This window comes from Lagenorhynchus albirostris, chromosome 2 (genome assembly GCF_949774975.1).
Source record: "Lagenorhynchus albirostris chromosome 2, mLagAlb1.1, whole genome shotgun sequence".
In the NCBI taxonomy this organism is placed as follows: Eukaryota; Metazoa; Chordata; class Mammalia; order Artiodactyla; family Delphinidae; genus Lagenorhynchus; species Lagenorhynchus albirostris.
Window position 1 is genome coordinate 131,950,842 of NC_083096.1, and position 22,913 is coordinate 131,973,754.

A 22,913-nucleotide genomic window follows, 5' to 3' on the forward strand; every position below is an offset into this window, starting at 1 on the left:
GAGGAAATTCTTGAAGCCGCTCCAGGGGCCATAGACCCAGAACTGTGTGCAGCTGATTCAACAGATGGGGGGTGCAGCAAAGGGTCATGGAAAATGAGTGAGATTCAGGGTCAAAATTCCACTTCTACCACATGGTAGCTGAAAACCTGGGGCAAATTACTTAAGCTTCTGTTGAGTTTCAGTTGCCTCAGCTCTAAAACGGGCACAAGAATGTCTTGCTTGGAGGGTTACTGGAAACCATCTTCTGAAACAGAAGAGGTGCTTGGAAAATTTGGATTCTAACAGCATGTGTTGCCTATACAACTCCTAAGGCACTTATCCTACACAGCCTTTCTTTCTTTTTTTTTTTTATTGAAGTATAGTTGATTTACAGTGCTCTGCCAATCTCTGCTGTACAGCAAAGTGTCTCAGATATACACATCTATATATTCTTTTTTTAATATTCTTTTCCATTATGGTTTATCCCAGGGTATTGAATATAGTTCCCTGGGCTATACAGTAGGACCTTGTGGTTTAGCCATTCTAAATGTAATAGTTTGCATCTACCAACTCCAAGCTCCCAGTCCATCCCTCTCCCTCCCCCGCTCCTCCTTGGCAACCACAAGTCTGTTCTCTATGTCTATGAGTCCTACACAGCCTTCTATTTGTGTGGGACTCCATTCTTCTAGCTAGTCTCACAGGCAGCTGGAGGGCAGCAAGTGTGTTTCACATCCTTTCCTTCCCAAGGCATCTCACACTTAAGGTGGTCAATACGTGTTTCCTGGCTGACTGATACACCCAGGTATCCATATCCCCAGGGTAGGGGTTGGACAACAATGCCAAAATTAATAGAGTTTCTGGCACCCAAGGCATCACCCTTTAATCACCAAAATACAGGGGCATTTGCACGCCTTTCTTCCACCTGTTAGAAGTAGTTGAGAAGTAGCCAGTTAGTACTAGAGGCAATACAAAGCATTGGTAAACCATGCAGGACTAGGGCTGCCCTGCCGGGGCACCTGCCACCACCCTCCCGTGGTGCGAGCTTTGATGATGAGCTGAACCTCATCTCTAAAGCGGGGCTATTCAGAGTACTTACCTCATAGTTATTGGGAGCATTTACAGAGTATATGGAAGGCACTCAGCACAGCGCCTGGCATAGGATTAATGTTCAGCAAGTATTCATCTTCACCTCATCATTGTCAAAGCTCAGTTCGGTTTGCTGGGCTGGACTCCCCGGTTAAATGGCAACACTGGAAATCGCACCCCAGATAAAGACCCTGCCACCTGGAATGGGGATTCCACCCTGGGTCGGGGAGGGGTGCAGAGCTGGGCTGTCTCTCTGGAACAGTCCATACGGCAGGTGACTATGGGAAGTGCCTTCCAAACCATAAGATGCATTTCAAATATTTGTTTTATAGTTTTTGTTTTTCTGATTCTTTAAAATCTAGAAACAATATTGTAAACATAATCCTAGTTCCCATTTATCTGATAACCTACCATGAATGAGATACTGTGCCCATGGCTTTTCACAGACTTACTTGCTTTATATTCTCAATGACCCTACAAAGTTAGAGCTATTTTTCAAGCCCATTTTAAAGATAAGGAGAATGACATTCCAAGATCACTCAAGGTCTCAAGTGGTATTCAAACTCAGGTCTGTTGGCTCCCAGGACTATGCTTTTAACTACTAAGTTACGCTCATGGACTGAATATAGTCTAAGATGAATAAGATGCCAACGGGCTCAAGATTTCCAGCCAAATGCCAGAAATCCTGCTCTCAGATTCCGAGAGTTCTGTTTCTGTCCCCTCAACAGGCAGGGTGGCATCTCAGCACCGCAAGGCACAAGACGGTGCTTTGCTATTTCAGATCTCCTGAAAACTATCTTCCTTTTCCTTGTTCCAAGTTAACCATGTCGAGGTTAATTTATCCACCTCAGAAGGAGCCAGGGCCCAGCTGACCCTGCTAAGATTTGAAATTATAGTTCTTGAGTCTAATTTTAAATCAAGCACAGAGAACATTTTTTTTCTAGCTAGGACATCCAAACAAAATACAATACCACCCACCCCCTCTAAAAAAATCTGGTTTCTTTCTGAAATCAAAAGAGCGTTTTGTAGGAAAGAAAAAAGACAGATAGAAATAGTAGCTTATTTTGCTTTAATATCCCAAAATATTTGTGTGAATGGGACTACGCTGCAGAACAAGGCAGAACTCTGTAGACAAGCACGTCTCACTCTGAGGAAAGAACTGATTGGAGAGAAGGCACCAGAAACTGCATTTTGCTGGATTATATGTAAACAGTAAATGGGGGGAAAGGCTCACAAAGGAGAAAGGAACTTGCACTGTCATTTCACAGGTGGATCCTAAGGATGGAAATTAGCCTCATGAGCTGATGCTCAACCTCCATCTTCCACTGTAGTGTAAACAGGACCTGGTGCTAAGGAGACAAACACCCACACACCAGTGGTGCACGAGGACACAAAAAGGAACTGACGGTAGTATAAGCCCGTGGGTCCCTTTTATTCTCTTTCCCGCATGGCTCCTACGGGCATATCAATGGGCAATGCCTTGGAATTGTACCATTTGTCAATGACTGGTTAGTGGAAAAACCGAATCCTAAAAAGCCTGGGTGAATACACTTTGTTTCTGTTCATGCTCTTCAATCAGATGACTCGGAGGGCCTGGGGTGGAGGGATGTACCGCATCTGGCCCGTCTTCTTAGGTGATAACAGTGGGTGCAGTGCGTCCTGTCCTTTCCTGGAGATGGGACAACTTCAGGGCAATAGAAATAAGGGGGGCCAACATGACCTGAGGGAGACACAAAGAGAAAAACGTTTGCCATCCCTTTCTCTAGACACGGATCCATAGCTCCAGCCCTGAGTAGGCCTCGAGCTCCAGACCCATGTCTGACTGCTACTCCAATAACCCAAAGGCTCCTCAAACTCTGTAAGTCTAAAAACAAAGACATGTTCTTTCTTCACAAAAAAACCCAGTGCCAGCATTCCCTATTTCAGTCAATGATCTAGTACATAAAGCAAATGAATGACTAGGAGTCATTCTTGATACCTTCCTCCCTCATATTCCTGTTGTCCAACCCACCAGCAGCCTAAGTGACTTATCTTCTACCTCTCTCCCATTGTCACCCAGTTCTCTCCATCCCAGTGCCACAGCTCTCGCTAAACCAAGTCCTCCCTCTTACCTGGAACAACTGTGCTTCCACGTCCGCTTCTGCATCCTCCTATTTGTTTCCCACACTCTACCCAAAGAACTCTTTTCAAAATACACCACCCTCCCATCTACCTCTCACTTAAGGGAAAAAAAGAATTCTGCTGTTGCTTGAATAAATAAATATTTTAATATTAAAAAAAGAAAACTATGTATCTAGTTGAACTGCCCATTTTATAGATGAGGAAACTGATACCCAAAGAAGTGAAGTGATTTAGCCAAGTGATTCAAGGGCAGAGCCAAGAGTAGTACATTTTCTATTGACCACTGTTGCTTTCCCTCGTCTAAATCTCTACCAACTCATTACACCTGGAAGAAAGTTGGAGAACCACTGCACGCACTGACATACCACTTGCCATCCCCCTTGGGGCTCCAACAGTCCCAATGAAGTGCTGAGGCTGAGGCCCAGGGGAAAGGCACGTCCCCAGATAGAACGGTGGTACACCTGGGCATGTGGGCACCTTGCATCCTTCAGGGCCCTCCCACTTCCTGAGGACTATGGTTCAGACGAAACAACTCTCACTCATTCTTTGTATTTACCATGTGTCAGGTATTAAGACAGAGAAACACAACTTCCTTCCTCTTTTGCTCTTGTGCTATTATTCTGTGGATCTACAATGTGGACACCATCGCCTTTGATTTTAGTTTTAGGGATGTCTCAACACCACAGCAATCTGGCGATAACTGGAGCTAATGCCTGGCCACTGGAAAAACTGTAAACTTGAAGCACCCTTTCATTTCTCTCTTTTTGTAATAAAAACAGTTGTAAGAGCCACTTTTCCTCAAAAGCTAGTTCCATATGTCAGGCAGTGTTCAGAATTTTGCCTTCATTATCTCCTTAAATCCCGGTGACAACTCTGTGAGGTAAGTAGCATTCTGCCATTTTACAGACAAAGAAACCAAAGCTCAGAACATTGAAAAGACTTACCCAGGGACACACAGTTATAAAGGAACTGAATTTAAAACAAGATCTAACTCCAAAATGGGTTAGAGAGATCAAAATCACTATGCCAGGGGTTTCCAAATGAGTTTCACAGGATTCTAATTAGGTGTCAGAAGGAAAAAGGCTTTGTGGGAGAATAGACATGGCGAACTGGCATACGTACTGCAAGTCTGCTCCGAGCTTTAAGGCGAGGTGTGTGTTGTGAGCTGCTAAGACGGGGCTAACGTACCCCAGCACTTCCTAAACTGGTTTTGGCTCTGGAGCTCCGGTTGGGGAGCAGTTTCCAAAACAAGGAACACCCGTGGGGAAACTCCCCCCTGTGCGTCCCTGCTTCCCCATTTGGGTGGCTGTCCTCCAAGTTCTCTGTTCCACCTCTGGCTCCCAGGGCCCCTCCTCACTCTAACATACCTCTGGAGACACTCTGGGTGGGGCTGGGACCCCAAAATACAGGTTGCAAGTCCCAAGACTCTCCCATAAAGACCTTTCTTTCTGGGCCACGAAACAGTCTCTCCCTGCCTACCCCCAGCCCTGACCAAATCTAGAGCCAGTGTATGTTCTGCCAGGGCAGGTGATGAGACCAAGCAAAGTGGCAAATAATCAGTGACAGACCAGAATACCAGATCAGGGGCTGATCTGAAAGATTAGTTCTCTTGAATCTGCCACTTAACCAGGCGTGTGAACCTATTAACTATTATTTAACCTTTCTGAGCCTCCTTATCTGTAGAAGGGGTATTAATAGATAAGAATAACAGATTTGAGAATGAAATGAGTATATCCATTTGGGTAATGGGTTTAGAACAGAGCTTGGCGAATAGAAAATGCTCAGATAATTGTTAGCTATTAATTGCTTTCTGATGCACTGAAGAAGACGTGGAGGAAAGTGAGCCCACCTGTCTGATCATTTGAGAAACGGGTTGTGATGACAGGCGCAATGGAGCCACTACCCTTCCCTCCAACAGAAAGAACTAGCCGGGGCGCAGGGCCTGGGCATTACCTGGGGGTCCTGGTAGATCTTGGCGATGTCCTTCTCATAGCTGTCGACGTACAGTCGAACGGTGGCGCCTGCACTCCCGGTGCCGCTCAGTCGGAAGATGATGCGAGAACCGTCTGCAAAAATGAGCCGCAAGCCCTGGGAAAGGTAACAGAGTTTCTTGTTTCCTCACATGCTGGAAGAAAGATTGAAGGCTGACAAATTATGAGGGGTCTCTTTGGAGATCTAATTTCATCCGTACTTGATCAGTTGGAGGATTAGATCCTTGAGAAACGGCCACAGTTGAGCCCCGTGAGTCTGCCCTCGGTCAGCCTGTCACTGCATCCAGCCAATGGGGGTTGGGCTCATGGGGGAGAAACATCCCCAGGGTCAGGCGGGAGACAGGATCCTGGGGAGGCTGGCTGACACAAGCCCTGCCCTCTCCATCCCGCTTCCCTGTGATTTATGGACTAACCATTCCAGTTTGAAGCCTAATAAATAAGTTAATAAATAAATAAGCTGCTAGATACGGAAATCCGATTTCCAAATCAGGAGGGAAACACGGACAGAAGGGGCTGAAACCAGAGCAGAGGAGGTTTCAGGTGAAACAGAGGAAGAACTCTTTGCAAAACACGGATGGAGAGCCTCAGAGTAGAACAGGGGGCCATGTGCCCCAAATGGCAGAGGCCAGCTATTCCGACCTATTGAGCCAGATCCAGCGGTCAGTCTCCACCAATGCCTGATGACTCAAAGCAGGGCCCTTGTGGGTGCAATGCCAAGCCCCGCCCCTCTATCTCCTGCCCTCCCCCTTCCCTCTCTGGCCGCATCTCTTGTCCTCAATAATCCTGATTCAGGGAAAAAAGGCTGGGGACTCTTGAGGTAAGAAGACTGAGCAAGACAGTTATCTGAAGACCCTTCAGTCTTGATGAGGCTGTCAATTCTTCCATAAAAAGAACTTTGCCTAAAGCTGATGGCCTACCAAAAGGAAAGGTACTACCTCTCATCTACTATCTGTCACCAGACCCAGTCCAGGGTTTAATCATGCCACTCAGCACTGAAGACAGCAGATGAAATACACAGAGTGCATTCCCACTTAGTCAACATGGGGAGGATACAGTTAATACCCGTTTACCATTTCCTGCTTTCTAGACACATACCAGGGTTGGCCTCCTTCTCCCACAACTTTCAACTTGAAGCCTCTTAAATTTTTTTCACTTGACTGCAGATGCTATATCTACTTCAGAAGATTTTCCCCCCTCCCCGGTCTTCCATCTAAATGCTCAGACTTTCTGATTATAAAACGTGGAGCTGCTGACTTCTTCCTCTGAGCACAGAGCACAGGGCCCGTGCTCACGCCGACGCCCCTCCCATGCATACCTCAGCATCCCCCCTCTCTCCTGGTACATGCCGGATGCGGCGCAGAGTCGGGGTTTACGTTGCCTAAGGGTCTGTTCTCTCTCTGAAGCCTCACCACAAAATCTTCTGCTCTGCTCTGCGCCCCCCGGACCCCACCCTCCCCTTTCCTACACCCACCCTCTCCTCAATCCCAGGCCTCTCTTTTTCTAATTATCTCAGACATCATTTACGATCATCCATACTAGACCCAAAGTTCTCACAGATGGTGAAAAAGCATAAGGAAGAAAAGCCACGGGGCCAGAATTTTGACAAAGGGAGACTCCAGGCACTGAGGGTCACTGTGGCCATGCTCCATCCACTCGTCCACTACCTGCTCTCCAGAGAGAGACTTTAAATAAGTCCTGCAGCCCAACTCCTTCAAAGCCTGCTGGATGCCTTGAGAAGGACCCAGCCAAAAATCTGGGTCTGGATCAGAAAAAAAGCTAACGGGACAGCTATAGCATAATATTACCTCCCTCTTTATTATCTTTGTTTCTAAGTTATGAGTCCATTCTGTGACAACAACAACAGAACCAGAGGAGAGAGGAGCCTGAGCCCGGGTGTTAGTGAGAAGGGCTGACCCAGCCTGCACCCTGGGTGCCTGGTGCCCAGTGAGGGAAACGCTAACAGTTCTGTCCATATCCAGACACAGTCCAGGGTCTCAACTGTGATGTCCTCCTACGCGCTGCTGTGTTAGGGTCAGCTGCGAGTCACGTGCTACAGGTAATAACAGGGAATGTTTCTAAGTCTGTAAATGGCTTGTCTGTTTTTTTCTTCTTTTTTAGAAATCAGAACATATCACAGAAATGTCTATGAAGAGGCTACTCTCATGCCACGCCGGCATTCTGCTACAAGCTCTTGAGAGAGAAGAAGGAGGTTGAGGTCTAAGGCAGCAGTTCTCCATCTTTTTAAGATTCTAGGGCTCTTTTCTGCACACACATTCAACATGACCTCTTGCATAGAATTCTGGAGAATGTAAAAAGTCTTTCTGGAGCCTACACTAAGAATCCCAGAATGAGGGCATAGGGGTGTACGTAGAATCAGGGCAAAAACCATTTTCCCTACAAGTACCTGTGCAAATCATGTGTGACTCAGCAGAAAGCCACTTGAGAAAACAGGGCAGCAAAGGACAAATGACCAAGAAGCCTTTTTCTTTTTTCTCGAGATTTCAGAGACGAAGCTCCGAGGCTTCTCTCCCACATCGCACATACGTCTGTTCCTACCTGATTTCTTGAAACACTTCCATCCACCGGATCATTGTATTCAAAGTTATCAATTTTCACCACAGTGTAAACTTTATCTCCTACTGGGAACTGTTTCCCCACGAAGGAGCGATCAGAGATCAGGGCCTCCAAGTCCTTCATCATTTTGTTTGCGCCCTCGGCTTCCACCTCCTCGTAATCATACCTGGAAGAAATCACAAAGTTGAGGCCTGCGGGCTGACTTCAGATCACACCAACTTATATCACCACTTTCTACAGCATTTGTTTGGCCCTCCCCCAAACCATCTAACTTCAGAAGAAGCTGGCAAAAATATGAGCGTGTCATTCTCTGGGGATGGAGCAGACGAGGGATGAAAAGAAGCGTTTGGAGGGTTTCAGGAAAGGGTTAGGAGCTTCTGAATAAGCAGAAAACTCCCATCTTGGCTCTTCTACAGAATAAAGCTCTTAGAAGCTTCAAAGGCTTTTGAGAGAGATTATCTAACATTTAATCACCACATCCTGAGGATGTAGAAACAAAAGCAACGTTATCTGCATAAATGCACACGTGACTGCTCTTCCAGGCACTGCTCTTCCAAACTGCTGGAGCTTCTATGGGATAAATGCCGGGAAGGCTCCCAGTCTGGGACCTGCCTGAGGCTGCTGAGATTTTGGATAAGGAGAGTTCCAGTCTCCACAGGAGCTTCCTCAAGTAAGGCCAATTCTTTTTTTTTTTTTTCCCCGGTACGCGGGCCTCTCACTACTGCGGCCTCTCCCGTTGCGTTGCAACAGGCTCCAGATGCGCAGGCCCAGCGGCCATGGCCCACGGGCGCAGCCGCTCCGCGGCATGCAGGATCCTCCCGGACCGGGGCACGAACCCGTGTCCCCTGCATCGGCAGGTGGACTCCCAACCACTGCGCCACCAGGGAAGCCCAAGGCCAATTCTTCATTGACCAAATGAAGGAGCCAAGCCCTAACTCTTTTTTTTTTTAAGCCCTAACTCTTTACACCTGAAATGCCTCCCTCCTCTCAGTGAGAGTGGATTCCGGTCCACAGCGTTCACCCTGACAGAGGAGGCCTGGTGTGGATGCAAAAGGGCCAAGAAAAAAAAGTCCATCACAAATGAAATTCTATGACTGTTACTTTTCCTCCAAGAATTGTTCTTGGCTTCTTTCTTATGAGGTTAAAGACTCTTACAGGTGGCTTTTCTTGTCCTAGTGGCACACACCCTCTTGAGAGGGTTCTTTTTTAGCGGCTCAAGATAGCAGAGTCTATATTTATTTGCAGTAGTGAAACAAATATGATATGTGCAAGCAGACACCTCTGAGACATGAGAAATACCAGGGAATTAAGGCCAACTATTCTGGCTCCAGGATTCTATGAATCAAGGACAGCAGTCCCCTTAATCCTGAAGTCAGCTCTTTCCCCCAGTTAAAATGATAAACAGCAAAAAATTACAACCAGGTGTTTGTGCTTTACATCTGTGACCTTTGGGTGTTTGAGGGAAATGTTCTATAAATCCTAGGCACAGAAGGGTATAATGGAAAGAATCTGGGCTTTGGAATCAGAATGAGCTATGAACCCAGCCTTTATTGGTTACTAACTGTGCAACTATGGGAAAGCTGCTTCACGTCTTAGAACCTCAGCTGCCTTATCAATAACTGTTTTTGAAGCTGATGTGAAACAATGCATGCAAAAAGCACTTTTGTTAAATAAATGGAGGGTATAATGGAGTCTTAACTAACCATAAATTCAGTTTCTGAGGACTTTATTTGTAATACTTGGTGAGCAGTTATTTCAAATGAATAAAAATGTGTTAAGATAGTTTTTAGATGGAGACTCCTAACTGATTCAAGAGTGACCCTCTCTGAACAAACCCTCCTAACCTTATTCCATTCTGGTTACTTTTCATTTGTTAACTCATTCATTTATCTATTCAAAGCATATTTACACAATGTCACTATGAATTAGTGTTTGGTGATACCATGGATTACAAAAACAGATATGGTCCTGCCTTCATGATCCTTTAGGCTCTAGAGAGTTCATGACTGCTGTTCTAAATTACCAGATTTTTCTGGTTCTTAGAAAGTAGAGATTCTTGCGTTGGTTACCAGGGCTACTGTGTGGTACCACATGGCAGTTACTACTTATACCTTCCACAAAAAATAACCTGAGGGAGAAAGATAGCAATATACTTGTCCAAAGTCAAAAGAAATATTCTGATTAAGGAGGCCAAGTTCCTGAAGGCTGAATTCTTTTCCTGACTATCCAAAGATCATGGACCATTAAATCTGTGACATATTTTTTTTTTTTTTTTTTTTTTTTTTTTTTTTTGTGGTACGCAGGCCTCTCACTGTTGTGGCCTCTCCCGTTGCGGGACACGCAGCGGCCATGGCTCACGGGCCTAGTCTTTCCGCGGCATGTGGGATCTTCCCGGACCGAGGCACGAACCCGTGTCTCCTGCATCGGCAGGCAGACTCTCAACCACTGCGCCACCAGGGAAGCCCTCTGTGACATATTTTAAAAACTCTCTAGTCTAACTCACCTATTTTATAGAGAAGGCAACTGAGGCTCAGAGAAATAATACCTTTGTATTTCTTACATAAATAATGTATTTAATATGCTTTTCCTCATATTTATTTTCCATAATTAGAATAGTGAGGTTCAGGAAAAAAATTATTAGATTTTTACACTTACTGTGGGAAAGGCAAATTGAAATTAGTGAAAAGTACAACTGGAAAAAAATGTTAACGCTTCTTAAAAATAGAAGTACGGGGCTTCCCTGGTGGCACAGTGGTTGAGAGTCCGCCTACCGATGCAGGGGACACGGGTTCGTGCCCCGGTCCGGGAAGATCCCACATGCCGCGGAGCGGCTGGGCCCGTGAGCCATGGCCACAGGGCCTGCGCGTCCGGAGCCTGTGCTCCACAACGGGAGAAGCCACAACAGTGAGAGGCCAGCGTACCGCAAAAAAACAAAAAACAAACAAAAAAAACCATAGAAGTATGTATGGTAAAGAAGACTTACTAACTAGTCTAAGTATTTTGTCCACTGATGAATCCCCAGTGCTTGGCAGAAAGTAGGTACACAGTCAATATATATTGAATCAATGAATGAAGTATTGATAACTACACAGCCTTTGGGGGACCTATTTTAATGAGTCAGAAAAGTTGATTTAGACTAAGTATAATTGTTTCCATAATTTCAGAAAAAGTTTCCATACTTTCAGTGTCCCAGAGTTTATAGAACACTTTCAGACTCATATTTCATTTAATCCACTCAATAGCTAGACTGTTATTTCCATTTCTACAAATGAGAAAACTGAGTACAGAAAGAGGTTAAATGACTTCCCAATCTACTAGGGGGCAGAAATAAAATTCTAATCCGTTCTTCTGAATCCAAATCCAATGTTATTATCATGTCCACCTGATAGGTACATTTAAAAGGCTGACAAAACATTCATTCTTTTGAATATGTTAACTAAAAGTTTTAAGCCTCGTTCTTTACGACTAACATAAAAGTTGACTTCATCTCGACCCTGACTGAATTATATTAAAAATCCTCAATTGATAGAGGCTGAAGGAACTGAGGTTTTATTATCACTTAAGACAGGAAGTAAAAAATTTGTACACACGAGAATTCTCACTATCCACTTCCCCATGCTACCTCTGTACCCAGCCAGGCTGTGGCTTACCTGGTGAAGAAATTCCGGCCATACTTTTGCCAGTGATCTTTGAGGATGTCCTCCACACTCTGTTTGCGGGTGGCTAGGATGGAGAGCCAAGCAAGGACAGCCCAGAGTCCGTCTTTCTCACGGATGTGGTCAGAACCTGGTTGGGGGACAGCATGCAGCTGTGAGAAACGTGATTTCTCCAAAATATTTGGGAATGAACTCCTCAACAGTATATGACCCAACCAAAAAAGTCATAAAACTTTACTGAGGAACTTGAATACATGGAAGAAACCACGTATTGAATAAAGCCACATACTACTGAAAAGAAGGTGATGCTTCCCAAAGTAATTTTAGAAATTTAAGGCAAATGCCAATAAAAATGTCAGCAGAATAATTTGGTGGAACTTGATGTATCAATTATGAAGTATGAATGTGAGTGGAAAAAACAGAAGAACATGACCACTGTGAATTTTTAATAACTAAAATAGTCTGGTAGCTTAACGGAACAAAGGAGAGCACCCAGAAATAGACCCAAACACACATGAGACTTGAATAAATGATAAAGGTGTCACTTTAAGGCTGTAGGAAAGAATGGATTACTTTTTTTTTTTTTTTTTTTTTGCAGTACGCGGGCCTCTTACTGTTGTGGCCTCTCCCGTTGTGGAACACAGGCTCCGGATGCGCAGGCTCAGCGGCCATGGCTCACGGGCCCAGCTGCTCCGCGGCATGTGGGATCTTCCCGGACTGGGGCACGAACCCGTGTCCCCTGCATCGGCAGGCGGACTCTCAACCACTGCGCCACCAGGGAAGCCCCTGGATTACTTTTTAAGTAGTATTTGTCTAACTAGCTAAACAGTTGGGAAAAAATCAGGTTTTTTCCCTATAAAACACCATACAAAAAGAATTCCAGATGAATTATACATTCAAATATAAAAACTGAAAACCTTTAAATATTAGAAGATATATATATATTTTTTAAATCTTAGAGATGGCAAATACATATAAATTCAGAATTCATAAAGAAAAAAATCTATGTATTTTTCTACTTAAAAATTAGCATTTCTATCAGCAAAACTACTATAGATTAAAAGGCTAGGGCTTCCCTGGTGGTGCAGTGGTTGGGGGTCCGCCTGCCGATGCAGGGGACACGGGCTCATGCCCCGGTCCGGGGGGGATCCCGCGTGCCACGGAGCGGCTGGGCCCGTGAGCTGTGGCCGCTGGGCCTGCGCGTCCGGAGCCTGTGCTCCGCAACAGGAGAGGCCATAGCAGTGAGACGCCCGCGTACCACAAAAAAAAAAAAAAAAAAATTAAAAGGCCATTGGTAAACTTAAAAAAAAAAAATACACATTTGCATTATACAGTAGATACTTAAAACACTCAATATAGAAAAAGTTCTTATATATTAATAAGAAAAAAGTAAAATCTTGATAGAAAAACAGGCCAAGGATATAAATAGGCAATTCATCGAAGAATAAATATAGGTATCCAATTTACATAATAAAAAGCTGTATTTTTAAGAAGACAAATTAAAGTTAAAATCACAATAAGAAACTGCTGCTTGTTTGACAAATGGCCATAGATTTAAAAATGAGAACACCTAGCATCAGGGGAGGCATAAGGGAAATGGGATTCCAACATGCTGCTGCTGGGAGGGGTACAGTCCTTCCAGAGAGCAATTTGGCAAAAAGTATGAAAGGCTTAAAAATGGACCTACTTGTGGATCCTCCTGGATCCTCCTCCAATCCTAGGATATCTTTCTTTAACCAAAAGAGGTTTGGTTAAATAAACTCTGCCACATCTGTCTCCTGCTAAGGTCCTTGCTAAACTCTTTATCAAAAATAACAAATTGGCTCCTTTGGATGTGCTTATATGCATGGAGACCCTTTCCCAAGAGCCTGATGGGGAACAGAACTCTCATTTTTTTGCCTTTAACGTCCTTATTCTAAAAGGAGCGGACGATATTGAGCTTTACTTTCTGATTTCTGAATAGGACTCGATACAATCCCTCCAATAATGTTTTGCATGTTATCATGCCTTGAACTTTTTTATGTACCTCTCTGTCCTTCTTGACTTCCCACTGGGTCTTATTCTCCTTACAACTGTGAGAGTGTCTAGCACAATGCTGGCGATGAGGCATGAGGTAAGTTTGTTTCCTTCCTCTCTTCATCCTTTTTGACCCAGCTCAAATATCCTCTCCTATCTGAGTCTAGCTCCCAGCTTCCCTGGACAGTGATGAGCTACTTGTTCTTCTCGTACAGCAACTGCTCAAAACATGTGGTGCGGTGCCATACTCCTTGAGCCTCGGCCATCTATTTATGAGCCTTTTACCCCACTATCCAGGTATGTCTTGGAGGCATCTCTTATATCTTTGTAACTTAGTCTGGTGGCTAGCATAGTACATGGAATATATTAAATAACTAATTGTGAAGGAGTTCATAAATGAATTAATCAATTAATATTCTACTCCAACATCTTCTCTTTCTCTTTTTGGTTCATAAAAATATACAACTTTTTCCCCCAAAAGAGTCCCTCTTCAGTAAGACACTACTTTTAGAAACAGCAGTTCTCAAAACCTGGATGCTGACAAACTAGAAATATCAGGCAATACTTTTAGCACTTTATATAACAAATTGAAGAAATGTTAACCTAATTTTATTAGCTGTGGACTTTTATTTGCCTTTAGTGCTATTTCAAGGAACAGAAAGTTAGCTCTCTGGCTCCTACAGCTTTTGCAAATGATGATATGTTTTGGCAATAGTTTACCCTGAGCAGTAAGGTCCTAGCAGCTTCCCCAGTATACTGAGAATTCATGACAGAAGTGTACAGCTTGGAATTATTCATCTGTGAACCCCTAGGTTTGGTTTTTTTTTCCTGTCCTTCCTTCCTTTTTCTTTTCTTTTTTCTTGGGGGTGGGGTGCAGAGAGGCGGAAGGGAGGTGGCTAGACTGCAAGCATAGGGGGCAGTGTTCCTTTTTGCTTTTCCTATTCTAAGTAATGAACTGGCTATTTCCTTTATGTAGAAATGACAATAAAATCTAAAAATCTCACCCAACTCTGACTAAGTTACTTGGAGATAACTAAATCACACACCTAATATTATAAACAAATCATCTGCCTTGGATAATATAAATAAATATTCTATTCCATTTACACAATCCCCAGTCTCTGAAAATTCTCATTAATTTCACTAATCACCTTGGATGTATCAAAACTCTAGGTAACTCTGACTAATACTCAGGAAGTCTGGGTAAGTTTCATTTTCTTTAGGGTTCTAATGAATGATGACAAGTTAGTAGTGAAAAAAGGCAATGGTGTGTGTATGTGTTTCTCAAGCTACTGTTGTTTTTGCAGTTGTGGCAGTTGTTGTTCAATGGAAAATGTTTTATGCTTAAGAGTCAGAAAAGCTGAATCTGAAACTTACTTATAAGCTGCTTGAATTTGGACAAGTTACTTAACTTTTCCAAGCCTCAGTTTCTTCAACTGTAAAATGGGGATGATGCCCCCTTTCTCACACAATTTTAAGACTTTACTGCGATAGAGAGTGGAAATAGTTTATAAATTGTTAAGTACAATATAAATGCAAGATACCATTATTAATAAGGGAAAATAAAAAAACTTTTAGGGAAAATTAACATTTTCTACTACCTCATTAAGCTTTCAAAAATAATGTCCCTTGCAGCTCAATAACAAAAAGACAAACAACCCAATCCAAAAATGGGCAGAAGACCTAAATAGACATTTCTCCAAAGAAGATATACAGACTGCCAACAAACACATGAAAGAATGCTCAACATCATTAATCATTAGAGAAATACAAATCAAAACTACAATGAGATATCATCTCACACCAGTCAGAATGGCCATCATCAAAAAATCTAGAAACAATAAATGCTGGAGAGGGTGTGGAGAAAAGGGAACACTCTTGCACTGCTGGTGGGAATGTGAATTGGTATAGCCACTGTGGAGAACAGTATGGAGGTTCCTTAAAAAACTACAAATAGAACTACCATATGACCCAGCAATCCCACTACTGGGCATATACCCTGAGAAAACCATAATTCAAAAAGAGTCATGTACCAAAATGTTCATTGCAGCTCTATTTACAATGGCCCGGACATGGAAACAACCTAAGTGTCCATCATTGGATGAATGGATAAAGAAGATGTGGCACATATATACAATGGAATATTACTCAGCCATAAAAAGAAATGAAATTGAGCTATTTGTAATGAGGTGGATGGACCTAGAGTCTGTCATACAGAGTGAAGTAAGTCAGAAAGAGAAAGACAAATATGCTAACACATATATATGGAATTTAAGAAAAAAAGAAAACAATGTCATGAAGAACCTGGAGGTAGGATGGGAATGGAGACACGGACCTACTGGGGAATGGACTTGGGGATATGGGGAGGGGGAAGGGTAAGCTGTGACAGGGCGGGAGGGTGGCATGGACATGTATACACTACCAAGTGTGGAATGGATAGCTAGTGGGGAGCAGCCGCATAGCACAGGGAGATCAGCTCGGTGCTTTGTGACCACCTAGAGGGGTGGGATGGGGGTGGGGGGGGAGACGCAAGAGGGAGGGGATATGGGGACATATGTGTATGTATAACTGATCCACTTTGTTGTGAAACAGAAACTGGCACACCGTTGTAAAGCAATTATACTCCAATAAGATGTAAAAAAAAAAAAGCGGGGCTTCCCTGGTGGCGCAGTGGTTGAGAGTCCGCCTGCCGATGCAGGGGACACAGGTTCGTGCCCCAGTCCGGGAGGATCCCACATGCCGCGGAGCGGCTGGGCCCGTGAGCCATGGCCGCTGAGCCTGCGCGTCCGGAGCCTGTGCTCCGCAACGGGAGAGGCCACAGCAGTGAGAGGCCCGCGTACCGCAAAAAAAAAAAAAAAAAAAAAAAAAAAAAAAAAAGAATATAGAATCAGAGAAATCTGAATTAGGTAGAATAGAAATTTCAGAAGGTATGGTGCTTGATAAAAAAATAAAAATAAAATAAAATAAAAAACTCTACATAACTCTACATAATGGGAAAGAAAATGGAATATAACCCAATATGTTCTTTTTTTCTGGGCAGTGTGATTACAGTGCTTTTCTCTTCTTCCTTATCTAATTTTTTCCAGTTATGAATGTGAATTACAGGTATCATTTTTTTAATTAAAAAAAAAAAAGCCAATCCCACTGAAGTGTAAGGAAAGGGAAAATTATCAGCAAGCACCACTGATCCCAGCTGACAGGAGTTTTGCCTCAGGTCTTCTCATACTTAGTCCAGGTCAGGGACCAACTAAGCCTATGGGGATTCTGCCCTTTCAGCATCTCCAAACACCTGTCACTTGACTTTGACTTAATCAGCACCTTGTGACATGTATAAACTGCTCAGTCAGGGCACACGCTGGTCTCAGCCAAGAAAAATGTCAACCTTTGTTCAGGGAGCCAAGAGCCAATAGTTTGGGGATTAGGTTTCATTTACCAGTATGAGCATCTCAGGAGTGCCTGGGCTCCTGCCTCTTTCAGGCCAAGGCCTGTGGATGGACCACGGCAGCAGAAAAAGAGCTCCACAGAGTTCTCTGAAAACCCTAGCATCCATCTGTCTGCCTCTGTCTCTCTGCCTCTCTCTCTTTCTCTCCTTCAATCTCCTAAACATGCCTGGAAATGTCCACCCCACATATACCTATTAGCCTGGCCAACATCTCCTGCAACTACTTTCAACTTCCTCCTTATCTAGGATGCCTTACTTGTTACCCTCTGTCCTTACCCCTATTCTATCACACCCTTTCTGCTCTTACCCCAACCTATGCCAAGAATTGTATCCCCAGCTCATGCCTGGTGTGCAGTCAGCTCTCAATACAGGTTTGCCCAGAGAATGCCCAGACCTCAGCTGACTGGCTGGGAGGTCCAGCAGACCTGCTCTGTCCACAGTGCTGTCCTCTTTGGCTTCCACTGCACAAATGACTTCCCTGTGAAAGGGCAGATAAGCTCCTCAGGAAGCCTTTTCCAGACCACGCCGGCCTTCAAGGGGGCTCCTCCTCAGCAACCCCCAAACTTTCCATTTATCAATTCATCCTGCGCTGCTTCATGACTGCCCCTGGAACTTTGTTTCCTTTGGAGGAAATTGGTAAGCGCCTGACAGGCAGGAAACGTGTCTTAACCCAAACTCCATTTGATACTCAACAAATTTGAATCAGTGCCTACCATGTTCCAAGTATACGAGAAAATACTAAGATGAATAAGATACGTTCCCTGCCCTCACAGAAGAGCACAGATGTACAGATGAGGCAGACAGACATGCAGGTAACAGTTTAACTGAGTTAGTTATAATTAGGGTATCAGCCTAGTTCTACTGGGGTGTTCTGCCTGGGAAATTTCCAGAGACGGGATGCTCTAACCTTCCTGCGGGGGCTTTACCTACAGGAAAATGTACTCAGTAGGTATGCAAATCAGGGCAGGCAGAGAAGTAGATAGGACATCTAATCCCCTACACCACAGAACCAGGTTAGGCGCCCTGACTATACAGTTCCCAGAGCATCCTGTACTTCAGTTTCTATCACTTTCTATTACACTTGTAAGAGCCTGGCCGGGGTCCGATTTCCTTCCCCAAATGTGGCCTCCACGGAGTCCTCCACAGGGAGGTTATGCTTAACACTGTGTTCCCAGAACCTAATTCAGTATCTGGGTTACAGTCAAAGCTCAATAAACATTTGAGGAATGAGTTGATGAAAAGAAGTATAAATGTGAAGGACTTTTCATAAGAAATTAAAATTAAAAGAAATCTGCAAAGCATGAATGCTGTACTTCTTCAAGATATCACTCCTATATAATATATCATCACTAGGACCTTTTCAAGATGGGATGGGGGAAAAATATTGCTAACCTTTGGACCCAACCAGATCGGAATTTACTGGCATATTTCCACATGATACCAAGTTAATCCTCAACCTGGTTTCCTATCCCTCTTTCCCAGGACCCCCCACTTTTCCCAAGGAAGAGTTTAAAAAGCAGTGACATTCTATTCTAATCAGTGACTTCACTTTCTATTTCCTTCCCAGTTTCCCAAGAATTCAAGGTTTCCCTCCACCCTTGTGCATGAACACCTGCATCAGCATCCACAGTTAGGGGGCAAATAACTGCTCCATGAGATCAACCGAAAACAGCAGGTTCACCCTGTCTAGTTCTGGTGCCCTAACAAAAACACCTTTATCGGGCTTCCCTGGTGGTGCAGTGGTTGGCGGTCCGCCTGCCGATGCAGGGGACACAGGTTCGTGCCCTGGTCCGGGAAGATCCCACATGCCACAGAGCGGCTGGGCCCGTGAGCCATGACCGTTGAGCCTGCACGTCCGGAGCCTGTGCTCTGCAACGGGAGAGGCCGCAGCAGTGAGAGGCCCGCGTACCGCAAAAAAAAAAAAAAAAAAAAAAAAAACACCTTTATCCCTGGCATTTGTAATGCTGATGTCTGAGGAAGCATCATAGCCTTGGTGGCTACAGTAATCATGTTAGACAGTTGCTGTTTCTCCACCAGGAACAGACTAACGTATACCTGGTAAGAGTCATATTATGGCTTGTGCTTTTAAATGCTAGTGGTTTGTTTTATTTGGTGAGCCAGTTCTGAAGTCTGACTCCTATGCACCTCTTTGCCAGTAAACTTCTCCTTTTCTTTCATGAAAGGTCATCTCGTCTCACAAAGACCTTGGGTCCTCAGCTCTGGACTATGGAGAGGGAATGATGCTGAGTTCCCACAAGAGTCCCAGACTGCAGCCAGAGGTGAGGTGGGCATTCTCCACGGAGGTGGGTGTTTAAGCAGAAGAGCACTGACTGGTTATTTATGACTCCAGCAACACACAGAAAATTATGTCGGATAACGTTTAAAGTTCTTTCCTTTCCAACAGCAGGATTCTGTTGGTCTGAATGGAGGATGCCAAGTAAAGAGCGTGTTCTCCCATTCATTCAACAAGTGTTTGCTGAGCACCTGGTCCACTTTGGGATTTATGGGAGGCTCTGGGGATATGACGGAGAACAAGACAGATGTGACTCCTGTCCTCATGGAGCTTACAATCTAGTGGAACCAACAGACGTTATTCAAGTAATCGTAAATAATTGTAAAGTTACAGCTGTAATACGTGCAAGGAAGAAGTATGCGGTGCCATGAAGTCCAATAATAAGGGGATTGGACCCACTCTGGGAGGTTAGGAAGGCTTTCCTGAGAAATTGCCTCTGCTTCTGCCTAGAAAAATACACACATAAATGACCCTGTACTCAATTAAGCTACAGAATTTAAATATTTCAAAGCTTGTAGAATCACTTCTCCTTTACAGAGAAGCTCTGTAAAGGAACCGCTGGAAGCATCTGCCAACAAGGGACATAGTAGGTGGAAATTAACTCCTCTATAAATAAGGAGATCAGAAGTTCAGTTAAGTAAGTTCAGCTGCACTCACTTAGCAGTGGAGACCCATGGCTATGCAGCCTGGTTTTTAAAATGCTTATCTCAGAAATATTGCAGAACAATTGTCTTTTTTTCAGAGAGAGAGAGAATGAGTTTGTGGATTGTTCTTATGATGAATTCTCTCTTTTGATATAAAAGATATCAAAGGGAAGATAAAACCATGGTTGGTACTTAGTATTTGATGAGTGGGTTAATAAGTAAACAAATACGAACAAGCTTTAACAAGAAGTAATTTAAAATCTAATACTTGGATTCAAAGAAATCAGTTCCACAAACGTAACATGGGGACTTTTCTTGGCCAATGTTCCTAAGTAAAAGCTTAAGGGGGTTTAATTATCTACAACATTACATGGGCTAAACAGTATTACGAAATGTCCTAAAAGCTAACATAAATGAAAGTTACATCAAGAAAACTACAGGGTCCAGTTTTCTAGAAATAGTCATTCCATCTACTCTTTACTTGTCAGGTCAATCGTGGAGGATTTGGGCTCAGTTCTAGACACGATCTTCTTCAAAGGGCATTGGTGAACAGGGAAGCATCAAGAAACTCATGCTGGGTATATAACCAACGTGAAGTGGGGGATGACTGGAGGACTAGGGATGGGTGGCCAGAGAAGAGAACTGCCCTCTGGCATCTTGAAGGCCTGTCATGCGAGGCAGGAGCAGCTAAGACTCTGACCCACCTTGACCAATGCTACCCACATGGGTCTGTGGGGCAATACGTTACTAGATATACCACAAAAAAGAGATATCGCAGTTAACTATGCTTAGGTAAAACTGTACAAACAGGATTCCTTATAGCAGAATGTTTTGGAATCTTCAAATGATAACATCATCATGACTATCCAAGACAGAAAGGTATATTCCAAGTTTCCCAATCTGTATTGAACTCAGAACTCTTTCATGGAACTAGTATCTTTCCACCCATCCAAACACCCTGGAAAGACCTGTTCTAGACTTTTCTCTTTTCGCTAGGCTCAGCACTGAAATAGGTACATGGGGTCAGGAAACCAAAGGTTTAGACACGGTGCCTGCCTTCAAAGACAGCTTCATCCATAGGGAAGAATTATTGACACCAAGTCTGCACTGGATAACACTGAGGAGATTTCATGGGAGAAGACCACCTCATAGGTCCATTGGGTATTCATCTAGTATCCCATGGAGTAACATGGCACCATCCATACTTTATGAGGTAGGAAAGGACTAAGCAGTAGACTTGTTACCTCTTACCAAAGACCTAGAACCTTGGGAAATCATGTAGCCTTTTTTGTAGACATTGTTCAACCCCCCAGACTCATCCATCTTTCTTAATACTCTCCGATTCCATCAAGCCAATTCATTACCAAGAAGTATTGCCACTCCCTCAAGAATATTAAACTGCTTAGAGTTTTGTCAATGGGTGTCTCAAATTTACCAGCCCATTCTACCCACCCTGCCCTAGGACTTGTAGGAAAAGAAATCAGCATTCTATTCTGTTTAACTAGCATGACTTGCAACTTAATGGCAAGGCTGATAGAATGCTAGATTTTGACCTTTTCTTTGCTAAAGGATGGAAGAATAGTACTGAAGGACCCAGAAGACTGGTCCTTTTACTTCAAAATATTGGGTAGAGGAAATAGGAGGAGAGGAAGTAGGGCCACCTTGTAACCTGGCTGCTGGAGACAACGCGAGGGAAAGGGCCACACGCCTGAATGAATGTTTAGAAAAGAAAGAGACTGATGTAGGATGGGTTACAGGAAAGGTCATGGAGGTGGGAATTCAGGTCGATATTGGACAGACATAGAAGAGGAGAGAGAGCATAGAAAGTGGGATCTAGGGGTCTTGGGACATCTCCCAAAGCGTACCATGTTCTACTCTTTCATCATACCACAATTTACATATAGATCCTTGTCGTCAACTTCTTGATCACCTAGCAACTTAGTTCCACCCTAATGGTCTCCCTCCACTTAACCTTAATAAATCACAACCTGTTGCTAAGGAAAATGTGTGCCTATTAAAGAGGAAGATATAATGCTGTGGTGAAACCTTCTCTTAAATAAAAACAAGAAACTGACTCACTCCACCATATTTCTTCTTAGAAATGAAAACATTTACAAAGGTTTCCTTGACCACCGAGGGAAGAAAAATGTGTTTATCACTGTTTAATCCCCACAGACTCAAGGATCAAACTTCCTGCCTCAGTAGATATGATCCTCTGAAAGTAAAATTAGCCCTCCCTGGCAGAACGTGCTCATTGCTTTTCAAATGTGTACACTCCATCAGGGTTGTTATAAATAAGCTGTATCTTGATTTAGGACACATCAGCTACTGTTGCTATTTCAGTGCTGCCTTTAGCAGTCTAAGCTTTCTTTCACTGCAAATAGCATTTACAGGAAAGAAATCGGTGGCTCAGGACTGCACACTTACCGGTCCCGAAGCTCTCCTCCCCACAAAGGGACAGTCTGCTTGCATCCATCAGATTCCCAAAAAACTTCCAGCCAGTTGGGGTTTCATACAAAGTGATCTTTGTAGCATTAGCCACCCTTCAAAGGCATGAAATCAAAGTTACATCACAGCAGGACTGCTAGCATAGCCATGTGAGGGATGGAAAACAGCAACCATTATTGTATCAAGGGTCCCGTTTAGTATTCCTCAGAGGTACACATAATTCTAAGATTGGTGAAAAATCATATGAGAAAACTTGCACACAATGTGCTATTATATGTGGAGTCAGCGGAGGGGGGAAAAGGGGACGAAGAAAGAATTAATTCAGGTCACCGAGTTTAACATTTTAGAAGAAGCAACAGTGGCAAAATGGGCAAGGCTGTTTGGGGGGCCATTTAAACCCACATGTTTTGGATACAGACAATATTTATAACCATTCCATAGTGAATAAAAGAGTGATGTTTTGATGCACCTATAGTCACAGAGACATAGAATATTGGGTCTGGGAGGTCAGTATTTTACTGAGAAGGAAACAGGACCCAGAATGTTATGTGATCAGCCCGAGGTCACACGGCCAGGATGACCAATGCCTGCTATCCAGCTGCCCAGTCAGTGCTCCTTTCATTTCCCTGGAAGGCCCCCCAAGGACAGTGCCCAGTGCAGTCT

The 22,913-nt window shown here is 43.8% G+C and overlaps 1 protein-coding gene across 3 annotated transcripts in view; it reads right to left on the minus strand.

Moving 5' to 3' along the window:
• Positions 1-2,117: 2,117 nt before the first annotated feature.
• Positions 2,118-22,913, minus strand: part of PGM1 (phosphoglucomutase 1) — a 58,482-nt gene continuing 37,686 nt past the window's right edge. For all 3 annotated transcript variants that reach the window (XM_060139862.1, XM_060139860.1, XM_060139861.1), the window contains 5 exons: positions 22,230-22,345; positions 11,402-11,537; positions 7,734-7,917; positions 5,140-5,274; positions 2,118-2,785 (listed from right to left, as the gene is read on the minus strand). In XM_060139862.1, the coding sequence (XP_059995845.1) occupies positions 2,696-2,785; positions 5,140-5,274; positions 7,734-7,917; positions 11,402-11,537; positions 22,230-22,345 (661 nt within the window). In that variant the 3' untranslated portion in view covers positions 2,118-2,695. The remainder of the gene's footprint in view (positions 2,786-5,139; positions 5,275-7,733; positions 7,918-11,401; positions 11,538-22,229; positions 22,346-22,913) is intronic.